Source organism: Somniosus microcephalus, chromosome 28 (assembly GCF_052327205.1).
Source record: "Somniosus microcephalus isolate GS21.2 chromosome 28, FLI_Smic_1.0, whole genome shotgun sequence".
Classification (NCBI taxonomy): domain Eukaryota; kingdom Metazoa; phylum Chordata; class Chondrichthyes; order Squaliformes; family Somniosidae; genus Somniosus; species Somniosus microcephalus.
This window is the reverse complement of record NC_141014.1, coordinates 35,068,388-35,082,141: the sequence shown is the minus strand read 5'-3', so window position 1 is coordinate 35,082,141 and position 13,754 is coordinate 35,068,388. Positions and strand designations below refer to the sequence as shown.

General features: G+C 45.2%; 1 protein-coding gene across 1 annotated transcript in view; it reads left to right on the top strand.

The window, feature by feature from the left end:
• LOC147099542 (protein phosphatase 1 regulatory subunit 12C-like) overlaps window positions 1–12,014 on the top strand; it is a 94,173-nt gene extending 82,159 nt beyond the window's left edge. The window contains exons 20-22 of the mRNA XM_085969779.1: window positions 1,317–1,367; window positions 2,516–2,566; window positions 4,904–12,014. Coding sequence (XP_085825905.1) covers window positions 1,317–1,367; window positions 2,516–2,566; window positions 4,904–4,990 — 189 coding nt within the window. The 3' untranslated portion in view covers window positions 4,991–12,014. The remainder of the gene's footprint in view (window positions 1–1,316; window positions 1,368–2,515; window positions 2,567–4,903) is intronic.
• Window positions 12,015–13,754: the final 1,740 nt, after the last annotated feature.

The following is a 13,754-nucleotide window of genomic DNA, read 5'->3' as shown; positions in this document are numbered from 1 at the left end:
CTCCATCTTGTCCAAGTGGCCATTCTTCAGTGCAGTCCTAGTCGGTGACTGCCTGTGGGATATTTGATTGACAGGTGCATTGCAGTAAAATCCAATCCTGTTCTCTCGCGCAACATTCAAACGGGTACCACTAGCAAGAGTTTACGGGCTCTATAGATTTAATATGCAACGCAATATGTGGAAGATTGTTAATTGTGTCTCAATGTATTCTGTTAACTTTCTCGCCTCTGAGCCGGAAGGTTGTAGGTTCAAGTCCCACTCAAGGGCTTGAGCACACAAGCTAAGCTGATCCTGGAGTGCGGCACTGTTGGAGCTGCCATCCTTTGGATGGGATGTTAAGCTGCAGCCCCATCTGCCCATTCTGGTGGTTCATGATGATGTAAAAGATCCTATTGCACTATTGGAAGCAGAGCAGAGAGCTCGCCTGAAACCCCGGCCAATATTGCTCCCTCAACCAACAGCGCCAAAAATAGATTCATCTCATTGCTGTTTATAGGACCTTGCGAGGAAAAAGTTGGCGCTGCATTTGCCTACATCAGAAATTTAACTGGACTAGCCACATAAATACCGTGGCAGGTCAGAGGTGGGTATTCTGTGGCGAGTGGCTCACCTCCTGACTCCCCAAAACCTTTCCACCATCTACAAGGCTCAAGTCAGGAGTGTGATGGAATACTCTCCACTTGCCTAGATGAGTGCAGCCCCAACAACACTTAAGAAGCTCAACACCATCCAGGACAAAGCAGCCGGCTTGATTGGCACCCCATCCACCATCTTAAACATTCACTCCCTCCACCAGCAACGCACCGTGGCTGCAGTGTGTACCATCTACAAGATGCACTGCAGCAACTCGCCAAGGCTTCTTCAGCAGCACCTCCCAAACCCGCGACCTCTACCACCTAGAAGGACAAGGGCAGCAGGCACATGAGAACACCACCACCTCCAAGTTCCCCTCCAAGTCACACACACCATCCTGACTTGGAAATATATCGGCCGATCCTTCATCGTCGCTGGGTCAAAATCAGGGAACTCCCTCCCGAACAGCACTGTGGGAGTACCTTCACCACACGGACTGCAGCGGTTCAAGAAGGCGGCTCACCACCACCTTCTCAAGGGCAGTTAGGGATGGGCAATAAATGCTGGCCTTGCCAGTGACACTCAGATCCTGTGAATGAATTTTTTTAAATAGTGACTTCGTAAAGTGATTCATTGCACATGCAACACTTCAGTGCATCTTGAGATGTGATGAGGCGCTAGAAACAGGCATTTGTTTTTCATTCCTGACCTTTTCACATTGTTTACTGTGTCCCCGTTTTTAGAGACAAGAGCGGCATGAAGATAGGCCGGCACAGTTGGAGCTGGAGAGATTCGTAAGTCCCGAGATTGAACTTGCCACATAAATTCTACTACAGCAATTCATTTAACCTTTTCCCACCCAGAGTACAGCAAAACCGTCTTTGGAAGATAATGGGGACGCCACACTTGCACCAAGCAGTCTATAACCGTACAACATAAAACATATAACAACCGATGAATGTAAAATATAAAACATATAACACCCACTGGTTGATGGTACAAGGACTAGGGGGACACAGATTTAAGGTTTTGGGCAAGAGATACGGGGGGGGGGGGGGGGTGTGAGGAAAAGCTTTTTTACGCAGCGAGTGGTGAGGACCTGGAACTCGCTGCCGACGGAAGTGGTGGAAGCGGAGACACTCAGTGTTTTCAAGGGGAGACTGGATAGGCAGTTGAGGGAAATAAACTTACAGGGCTACGGGGATAGAGCGGGGGAATGGGACTGACTGGATTGCTCTACAGAGAGCCGGCACGGACTCGATGGGCCGAATGGCCTCCTGCTGTGCCGTTATGACTCGATGAATGTATAAAACCCAGCTGACGGAGACTAAGGGTTAATCGGGAAAGCAGAGTTACTTCACTGCAGCTCGTTCAGTGAGATGCTGACTCTTGGGTACAATTTCCGCAAGGATAGACAGTGGTTTTGCCGCCTGATATTTTGACAAGAAACCAGTTCTGCGTGAGAATTATGGTTGCCCCCCCCCCTCAGTAAGTAGCCATCTTCTATCTGGGATAATCTTCTTCACAGGTAGCGCTGTTAAATCTCAGAACTCTGAACTGGTAGTTCTTTTTGGGGATTTGGAGGGAGATGGGGGGGAAATAAAAGTGGTGGAAGCAGTTTCAATAGTAACTGTCAACGGTAAATTGGATAAATACTTGAAGGGGAGAAATTTGCAGGGCTATGGGGCAAGAGCAGGGGAGTGGGACTAATTGTGATAGCTCTTTCAAAGAGATAGCACAGGCACGATGGGCCGAATGGCGGCCTCCTGCGCTGCATCATCCTATGAAAGATCAGGAATAGGAAGTGGAAATTTGGATTGCGACCAGCCTTTTTATTTGGTTCTCATTATTTGCCTTGGCTGGGGGGGGCAGGGGATAATGTGATAATGTGCCATACTGTATCGTCTAAGTGTTTAATGTCTGTCTGTTTCTTTACAAACAGGAACGAAGGACATTTGAAAGAAAGACAGCCGAACTGGAGGAGAAGCTAAAGGTAATTGGCTAAAAAGATGAAGACTGAATCATCAAAAATACAATATATATTATGCAATATTACAGCAGGCCCACAGCACCTGCTCAAGGGTAACTAGGGATGGGCAATAAATGCCAGCGATGCCCATATCAGAAGAATGATTTTTTTTTTATATAAAAGGAATTGAAGAGAGCAGGTGTCATCATAGGATCAGCTTATCCTGTTCAGTCTTTGTCCCGGCACCTTACAAGCGACCAAATGCCTTGTTTGAGTGCAGTGAAGGATAACGGTGCACAAACCGTCGACCTTGTGTCCAAGTGCAGTCCTCGAGCACTCGTCTCACATTTGTGTGCGCGCCTTCAAATGCTTCTGTTTTGTTCAATGTAATTTCACACTTGGAATATTTGTAGAACCGTAGAAATTCACTGCACAGGAGGAGGCCATTCGGCCCATCGTGTCCGTGCCGGCTGAAAAAGAGCCATCCAGCCTAATCCCTCTTTCCAGCTCTTGGTCCGTAGCCCCGTAGGTTACGGCACTTCCAAGTGCCTATCCAAGTACTTTTTAAATGTGATGAGGGTTTCTGCCTCCACCACCCTTTCAGGCAGTGAGTTCCAGACCCCCACCACCCTCTGGGTGAAAAAAGTTCTCCTCCAATCCCCTCTAAACCTCCGACCAATTACTTTAAATCTATGTCCCCTGGTTATTGACCTCTCTGCTAGGGGAAATAGGTCCTCCCTATCCACTCTATCCGGGCCCCTCATAATTTCCTCTTGTATTAATGCAGCTTTTTTTTAAGCATACGCCTCCTTTCCCTACGAGGAGAGATTACACAAATTAGGGTTGTATTCCCTGGAATTTAGACGGTTAAGGGGTGATCTGGTCGAAGTTTTCAGGATATTAAGGGGAACAGATAGAGTAGATAGAGAGAAACTATTTCCGCTGGTTGGGGAGTCTAGGACTAGGGGGCAGAGTCTAAAAATTAGAGCCAGACCTTTCAGGAGTGAAGTTAGGAAACACTTCTACACACACAGGGTGGTAGAAGTTTGGAACTCTCTTCTGCAAACGGCAATTGATGCTAGATCAATTGTTAATTATAAATCAGAGATTTATAGCTTTTTGTTAACCAAAGGTATTGAGGGATATGGGGCAAAGGCGGGTATATGGAGTTAGGTCACAGATCAGCCATGATCTCAATGAATGGCGGAACAGGCTCGAGGGGCTGAATGGCCTCCTCCTGTTCCTATGTTCCTAAATCAATAGACTCATCATAAATGTTGGTGCTTTTATTTTTAAGAGTCCATTTTCATCTTTCCATGGAGACTTTTAGGCTGTTGAACCTGATGCTTCATACAGAAAGTTTGCTCCATACCTGCCCCATGACTCTCTGTTTGACATATAAGCGCCTGCTGTTTTCCCCACTCATTGACTTGCTCTGTCTTTGCTGCAGCTTCCTTTCAGAGGAACTGGGGTTCACTCCCAGAACAATACCCTCTAGAGGGTAGGTCATGCTATATATCTGCAGCAAGACTGTTGGCCCTTAAAAGGACAGTGTCCTCCATGTTCATTTTTACGTTGGTATAGGATTGTAGAATAAAGTTCCACTGATATCGTGTCTCTGTCAGCCGTGGCTCAGTGGGCAGCACTCTCGCCTCTGAGCCAGAAGTTTGTGGGTTCAAGTCCCCACTCCAGGGACTTGAGCACATAATCTAGGCTGACACTCCAGTGCAGTACTGAGGGAGTGCTGCACTGTTGTAGGTGCCGTCTTTCAGATGAGACGTTAAACCGAGACTTCGTCTGCTCTCTCGGGGACGTAAAAGATCACGAGGCACTATTTCGAAGAAGAGCGGGGGAGTTATCCCCGGTGTCCTGGGGCCAATATTTATCCCTCAATCAACATCACTAAAAACAGATTATCTGGTCATTATCACATTGCTGTTTGTGGGAGCTTGCTGTGCGCAAATTGGCTGCTGCATTTCCTACTTTACAACAATGACTACACTTCAGAAGAGCACTTCATTGGCTGTAAAGCGCTTTGGGACGTCCGGTGGTCATGAAAGGTGATGTAAGAAAACTACTAGGCACTTGGTCTAAGTGTTAAACAAAGCTTTAATCAACTGTTTTACAACATGTTGTGTCCTTCACTAGTTCCTGTTAAGAATGTCCCTGTGCAAGCTGGGCCCGTGCCCGAGTATTTAGACTCTCCCTGGACAGCGCCACCCGCAGGCTGCTCAGCATCACTTCACAAGTCTTTCTTTCATGAATGACCGATTCATGTCAAAAGGTGTTGTATAAATGCAAGTCTTTGTGTTGCCTGTTGTGTCACATAAATCTCTTTTCTCTTTTTTTTTGCCGCCACAGATTTTAACAGATTTAAAAGCCGACAATCAGAGACTAAAGGACGAGAACGCAGCCCTGATCCGTGTCATCAGCAAGTTGTCAAAATAGTAGGGATGCCACCATCCAGCTGCACCACCCTATGGGAATACAGTTGCCAGTACTGATGCTGTCGAGTTGACTCTAGCTTTGGGTCAGAGGACAATATCTTCAATGCCAAGTATTTTTCCACAGCCAATACAGTTAACCGGTGGGGAGAGGGCAGGGGAGAACTTTAAGGTATCCTAGCCGCCAAACCAAATAGCTCCGGTGGCCAAAGTTGATGCAACATTGCCAGATATATGTCTGGTCGATTGAATAAAAGTGCCAACAGTGACCCTTCCAACCTAAGCCCCTATTATCTGATCTTTGTACCTAACCAAGTGTGAAGGTTCTCTTTTGAGACCTGTGTATGTGTGTAAAATATATATTTATGTTCTAGTAAATGGAAAACGTACGTTCTTTAATCCGCATTCATCTCTAGTGTGTCCTGGTCAGTTGGTCTTTTACTGTTTCTTTCGCTACCAGTAATACTCTGTTGGCCACTTGAAGGTTATCACTGCCCCCTTCTCCCCTCCCACCACAAACATTTCTCACAGTGATTGAATTAAAGCCTTATTCCTTTTCCGTAAGCATTCCGAAGTAGTAATTCTAATAGTAATCACTCCGTGAAATGTAAAAGAAAAGATTTTGAATGCCTATGTGCAGTATCTTTTTAAGATGTTAAGTCCAGTATTAAACTGAAAAGTTATTAACGTGAATCAATTTCAATCTGAACTGGAGATGTATTTTTCCAATTTAAACCTCAGTGGGCCAGGGAATTTTAACCGGCTGCACTAACCCCAGCAAATAACGTGGTCCTTGTTTAGGATATAGTGTTCACGTGGCATCCTAATCCCTAATCCGGGGAGGAAATGTTTGTTTTCAAAGCCCCCTGACCCTTCAATAATGCCCGTTCGATGTTGGAGGAGGCCTTTGGTATTCAAAATCGTTTTCATTGTGTGTCTCGATTTTTAATCAGTAGTGGATTTATAACCGTAGAACGATTTGTGCACTCCATAGACCCAGTGGAATAGGTGTGCACCATTCAGTGTTGCAGTACTGCGTTTCTGCTGGTCGAGGGCTTGGGTGCCGCCAGGATCTAGTGGCAGAGTGAGGTAGTACAGTATTGAGCAAATCCCAAGACATTTTCCTTTTAATATGAACACTTTTGGTCTGCAGTTGGATCCCAGACCAGCATGTCTCGAAATGTAAACCAATTTCAGTGTTTGGAAGTGATGGTAATTACAGGAAACTCTTTCGTATCCGGCACCGATGGGACCGGGATGTTGCCGGTTGATTAAAAATTCCGGATAACGGAGAGGTATATCTACCGAGGCTATTTTTAACAAACAAAAATTTTAAAAAATCAAGAAATGTGCAGTATAATTGGGTACTCACCTACAGAATGTTGTGTTAAATGGATGGTGGAAGGTGCTTGATTAAGTACAGCAATGCCAGTTGAGGGTAATCCATAACTCTTTAATTACTTAACAGTAAAACAAAACTTCTAAACGACTGTATACTGTAGTTTTCAGAGTGAGAATTTTGCCGGTTATTAGAGAATTCCAGATATTTAGGTGCCGTTTAAACAAGAGTTTCCTGTAGGTGTTTTTTTTTTTTAAACCCTTCCCTATTATTCCGCTCGAAGCAGTAAACGGGGGTTGGAGGGGCAGAGGGTAACTATAGACATGTCCTATTTCAGCTGGCAGCTAGCTTCAAGCACAGCACCGATCGAGAGGATGCTAACTGTTTCTTTGTGGTAACATCGTAAAACTTTTTACTGGTGACTGTCCTTATTCGGAGTTAAATACTTTCAAATGCATAACCTGCCAGCTTTACAGAGTGCAGCGGGTTTTGCATCGGCGTGTCAAAGTTGAGATGAAAATCTAAGGGGGGGTATATTTTGCCAGCAACCCGTTGTGTGCCAACTAGTGACTGTTAACAGAGCACTACGTATGAAAAGACTTGGAACCAAGTCACTGCCCAACTTGTAATGGTGTGAGATACAGGGGAAACTGAACAAAGGGTCGAAAACAAAATATTAATTTGGGGGGAGGGGTGGGGGGAGAGAGAGAGAGAGTACTTCCCAATGATGTGACAAGCTTAATGGATTGTGTGGTGTGGTGCTGAGCTACAGAGTCCAGGGAAGTCCTAGGTCTGATCCCGAGTTTGTGGGAAAACTGGCTAATCTAAGGCAAAGGGCAGCAGTGGAGACCTCCATTTATTCGGGCTCGCCATGCGAGAGGAGTGTTAAAATCAGCCGGGGCTCCTGCTCTTGGCCACGGTCCTGTAAACCCCAGCTGGAAGTGCACGTCACACTTGGGCATGATTTCCCTCAAGGTTTAGCCCTATTCTGAACATGTGCGTGCATATGCCTTCTGATTTTGGGTTTAATTTCTGCCACCACCCAGAATTCAGGCCAATAAAAAAATCAGGTGGAATTACCTGGGAGCAAATCTGTGCTTTATCAGGGCAAAATGAAACAAGATTTTTCATCTGCAGTCTTTGTTTTTGAATTTCCTCGAGTTTCGGTTTTGATTCTGATCAGTCAGAGTGCACCCAGCTGAAGCAGATCTGAACTTCGAATTTATCGGTGCAGTCGAAAACATTTTTCTTCATTTTTCGCAGCTTGGCTTCCTGTTTAAGTGAATCGAGTGGGCCTTGTCTTTTAACCAGATTGATTTGTTGAATTTTAAGTCGGCACAATTGTACTTGGTGCAATGTTTTTGTTCTCTTTCCCTCCCCCCTCTTCTGAAACTGCTGACTCCCACTTGGGGTCCAGTTCCTCAGCAAGCTTGCCCAAATTCTTTGCCCAGGTTATACGAGCTTAGTGAGCGTAGGAGGAAGATCTACAGAAATGTGGAGAGCGTTCTCGATGGGCGCAGTCTACTGCATGTCCACACTTTACAGCAGTTACTGACAGCAATCAGGATCAAGCACCCTGCTTTGATATTGTTCCCCTCTCTCCCCATGCAAGGGGTCCTAGGACCAATTGTACTGCTCAGTTGCGATCAGCCAACCCAGTACAGACCAGGTAGTGGGACCTTTTGGTTTGTGTGGCTCAATACTACATCAGACAGTGTTCTTGCCCACTTTGCCATCCCGGAATGTAATTGCTTCTGCAGCTCACTATTTGCAGCTATTATGGACAGCTGCCCAATACAGTGACCTTTTTATTATAATCATCGTTTGCTAACTTAAATGTAAATTATTCCTACCTTATTATAATCATCGTTTGCTAACTTAAATGTAAATTATTCCTACCACATTTAATGGTCATTGTAACAAAAGCAGATGGAGCTTGTCTTATGGTAACGTTATGTGACAAGCATATGGACCTTGTCTTACGGTAATGTTATGTGATCAGCAGAAATATAAATGGTTGGGTTTTTTGTAATAAGATGGTTAATCACTACTGTGTGTACTCTTAAAGATTGTAAAGTCATCCTCTATACGCAGGTTGTCACATGCAGTCGTATTTCTTTGTGCTGTGTTACTGCTGGTGATTCACTTTAGAGCAAGCCCCTTGCTCCTCCCTTTTAATTCGAGCCCCTTTCAGGGTTTCATGCAGGAATTGTCTTTCTTTGTTCCTCGAGGTGAGGGATGTTAGTGCTGAGAAGTAAACCTATTTCAGGCACACCGTGTCAGCATCAGAGACTTCAGGTCAGGTATAGCGCACTGCAAAACTCCCTCTACTCTGTCCTCTTCCACCTTCAGAAGATCATACCCAACTACACCAGTATGGCATTTCTTTTCCATTTTGCACGCTAACTATCTTTGGACCTCTTGGATTGCCAAATTAGCAATAGGTATGTGCTGTAGGTCCCTGCTCATTAGGAACTAGATTAAAATTGCCAAACACATTTCATAGCCTTAAAGACAAAGAATACTTTCATCCTGGGCCCAGAGGTGAAAAGCCAGTGTCTAACCCACAGCGCCACCTAGTGCAGAAACTGTCTTTAAGCACCATCAACAGACAGATTTATTTATGCTCACACTTGCCTATTATTCATATAAATATCATCAAATGTCTTTTGTTCCACCAAATGATTTATTTTTCCAATTTTCCTGCCTCTCCCGCTGGCTTGTTGCTACAGTTCAAAGGGTTTGTCTACTGCCTTCCAGCTGACCGTTATTTGTGCACGAACCTTAACAAGCCAGCGGAGACGGGCCGCTCAACAGAGCACTCGTCACAGCCGAGGCCAATCTTGTTACCCAATATCCACACGCTTGCTTCAGGGTTTGCAGTGGGGACCAGGAACTCCGAGCGGTTCGCCACCCACGCACCCAACCCAGGTCCTGGGCTTTCACTTGAAACATTAACCTGTCTTTTCTCTTTCAGTTGCTGACAGGCCTGTGTATTTCTAGAATTTCCCGTTTTCATTTCTGTTTCCAGCATACACACTTTTCATAGAAACATAGAAGATAGGAGCAGGAGTAGGTCATTCGGCCCCTCGAGCCTGCTCCGCCATTCAATGAGATCATGGCTGATCATCCAAATTCAGTACCCTGTCCCTGCCTTCTCCCCATATCCCTTGATCCCCTTAGCCTTAAGAAATATATCTAACTCCTTGAATATATCTAATGAATTGGCCTCTACTGCCTTCTGTGGTAGAGAATTCCACAGGTTCACCACTCTCTGGGTGAAGAAATTCCTCCTCATCTCAGTCCTAAATGGCTTACCCCTTATCCTTAGACTGTGACCCCTGGTTCTGGACTCCCCCACCATCGGGAACATCCTTCCTGCATCTAGTCCTGTTAGAATTTTATAAGTTTCAATGAGATCCCCTCTCATTCTTCTAAACTCCAACGAGTATAAGCCCAACACACACTTTATTTTTAAATCTCCCCAGTTCTAGAACACTGTTGACAGTGATGTAATTGGTGCAGCATACTTTCCCACGACGATTTGATTGAAATCCTTCCCTTTTCCATTGGCTTCATTTGGCTTTTGTCTGAAGAATAGATGGTTTTGAGCGAGGACGGTTTGCAAAGGGCGGCAGTCACATTGCCTCTTTCGCATCGATGCGCTGCAGTGTTTGCTGAGCGCTGGTGTGAAAGTGCAAGTATAACTCGAGGCGGTGGGGAGGGGTGGGGGGTGTCGGGGAGATGGTTGGACCTGACGTTGGAATGCAGCAATGTGAGAGACTCTTGTGAAGGCCGGCTTGGCCTCGATACTTCACCGGGTGCGGTTTCAAGCCAGCTTTAAAAAGTGCTAGATATCCTGAGTAAACGTGATGCACCCAGTCCCTTTTTTAAAATGTTTTGAAAAAGTAAATGTTCCCAGTTCCCACCTGCAATTGCAAAACATTTTTTTATATAAGTGAGGTGGGAGCAGGGCCAGGGACAGTGCTCTGTGCAGTGTGTGCAAATCTCCCTCCTGGTGAGCAGGGTGCAGCCAGGCAGTATAACCGGGGACTTGGAGCCTGCTGTTTTTGCATTCTGCGATGACCAGTCCTGCAATATAACTCGAACCTTAATGAAGTTTGCAAGGACTGTTGTGGTCACACCGTGATAAATGTTTGTACTGTAAAGCATAACTGCTCAGAATGAACTACAGATATTTTTTCCCCCAACTGACCAGCCACAATACTTTCAGACTGTACTGTATTTCGAATTACACTATGTGCCATTTCAAAGGCTCGAGCATATCCTAGAGCGAGGCTCTTGTCCTCTGCCTACAGACTAAATTAATCCCCAGAAACTGCACACACTGTAAATAGCTTGTTAGAATTGAGCAGTTTCTTCATATCCCCTTGTCAGAAGCTTCTTTTTTTTCCCCTCTCGGAATACCACGGAATGCAGCTCAAATCCTTGCACAGCAAGGCACAAGAACTGTTCAAAAACTATTGATACTAGACTGTTTTGGACAACCAGGGCGGTTGCCTGAAACTCTTCGGCATAATATGTTGTGAACATTCTATATATATATATTTTTAAAATACAGTGACACAAATTGTAGGGGATGTTATTTTTAAACCATTAATCCCGCTGAATTGTTGCAGCAAGCTTCTAAGGAACTGTAAACTTATTCCCAAGGGAATTTGACTGTGTACAGTACTGGTGCGTCAGATACTTAACCTGGCAAAGAAAGTCCCGTTTAGGACTTGAAGATTTGAAAGATCGCCTGCAACGCTTTTTTTTTGAGGCTGTCGGAGCTCAGCGCTCTTCACCACAAAGGTGCCATCGACCCAGGGTATTCCCGAACACAGTCTTTAGTGCTCCGGGACTGTTGCGCTGTAATCATTCCAGGTTGTTGGCTTGGCTTCCCCGCTGCGCACCTCACGAGCATTCAATGATGCTTTTTCTCGTGGAGAATGTTTTTTTGGGGCGACTGTGCGGATGTTTGGAACAACTTTTGTCTTTGCTCTTTGAACTGAGTGGTTCCACTGCCAATTCAGCTGATGACCACGACGTGTACTGGGGAGGGGAGGTGGCTGGGGTGTCGACGTTAGTTGATGATCAGCTCGTGCCATAAAAAAAGAATCACGGTTTCATCAAATTTGAAGGAGTGCCTTGGCGTTATGCTGCAACTTGGCTAATATTGAAGTACTCGTGTTAGAATGTTTTTTTATTTTTCAAAATAAAACAAATGTGCGAAATGTGAAGTGTGCGGTGAGTGTTGGCGTACATGTCACCAGGAGTCTTAATTATGTATCAGTGACTCGGTTTGTAGGATAAAATGGTTTGCTATTAATGGCTTGCCTCTCCAACCCCAGTTTGGAAACTGATCTTTTATTTTTTTTTGCCAGACTCTCTCAAAACGGCCATGGGATGTTGTGTGGTGTCTGAAAACTGTGCCATGAATTGGTGACCTGAATATATGTATATGGAATCTTTTTTTTTAAATAAAGGAATATGCATTGTTGCAATGTGCAATATACATGGGACTCTTACACAAAAAAAAATGTACTTTATTTGTTACAGCAGCTAAGCTGCATTGTTTTAAGCGCAGAAAATAAATACTGTTGCCTTCTTGTATAACTTATATATATATATATGTAATTAAAAAGGCAACATCGATGTTTATTAAACTGTAAATTGCATTTTAAAATTGGGTATTGCTGCCTTTTATTAATCTGAAGCTTGTTGCAGATGACTACAAGGGGTGTCTTCTTAGGCAGTCCCTCGGAACCGAGGGTGACTTGCTTCCACATTAAAAATGAGTTCTCAGGTGACTGATGAGTCCAGTGCGGGACCTACAGTCTCTGTCACAGGTGGGGCAGACGGTGGTTGAAGGGGGCGGGTGGGTGGGGTGCTTGGGTTGACGTGCGCTCCTTCCGCTTGGCTTCCGCTTGCTCCCGGCGAAGAGACTCGAGGTGTTCGGCGCCTTCCCGGATGCTTCTCCACTTTTTGTGCGGTCTTGGGCCAGGGATTCCCAGGTGTCGGTGGGGATGTTGCACTTTTTCAAGGAGGCTTTGAGGGTGTCCTTGAAGCGTTTCCTCTGCCCACCTGGGGCTCTCTCAAGGGGTGTATGTATGTGTGCACACTGATTTTATTGCTTTTGATGAGGACTGTGTGGATTCTTCAGGTGGCACAGGGATAAGAACATAAGAAATAGGAGCAGGAGTAGGCCAATCGGCCCCTCGAGCCTGCTCCACCATTCAATAAGATCATGGCTGATCTGATCCTATCCTCAAATCTTCTATCACTCTGCATCCACCCGAACCCATGTGATCTCCCGGGAGAGGCGAAAAACCAGATAAAGACCCAATGGCCAATTTGGGAGAAAAAAATCTGGGAAATTCCTCTCCGACCCATCTAGGCGATCGAAATTCTTCCAGGAGATCACTCTGTCCCTATATTTTCTACAGTACTTACCTTCTGTAAAGGCGATCTCCACCCCAGCCAGGAACAGGAATAAAATCATCTCCTGAAATCTAACACAGAATTAGAACACAGTAGGAGCAGAACCAGGCTACACGGCCCCTGGGCCCACTCCACTACCCACAGGGCCATGACCATTCCGAACCTAGACTCATGTCCAATTTCCTGCCCGCTCCCCGTAACCCTTAATTCCCTTTACTTCTAGGAAACTATCTATTTCTGTTTTAAATTTATTTAATGATGTAGCTTCCACAGCTTTCTGGGGCAGCAAATTCCACAAACCTACCACCCTCTGAGTGAAGAAGTTTCTCCTCATCTCAGCTTTGAAAGAGCAGCCCCTTATTTTAAGATTATGCCCCCTAGTTCTAGTTTCACCCTTCATTGGGAACATCCTCACCGCATCCACCCGATCAAGCCCCTTCACAATCTTATATGTTTCAATAAGATCGCCTCTCATTCTTCTGAACTCCAATGAGTAGAGTCCCAATCTACTCAACCTCTCCTCATATGACCACCCCCTCATCCCCGGGATTAACCGAGTGAACTTTCTTTGTACAGACTCGAGAGCAAGTATGTCTTTTCTTAAGTATGGACACCAAAACTGTATGCAGTATTCCAGGTGCGGTCTCACCAATACCTTGTACAACTGCAGCAATACCTCCCTGTTTTTATATTCCATCCCCCTAGCAATAAAAGACAACATTCCATTGGCCTTCTTGATCACTTGCTGCACCTGCATACTAACTTTTTGAGTTTCGTGCACCAGGACCCCCAGATCCCTTTGTACTACAGTACTTTCCAGTTTCTTGCCATTAAGATAATAACTTGCTCTATGATTTTTCCTGCCAAAGTGCATAACCTCACACTTTCCAGTATTGTATTCCATCTGCCAAATCTCTGCCCACTTACTTAGCCTGTCTATGTCCCTTTGCAGGTTTTTTATGTCCTCCTCACTCACTACTTTCCG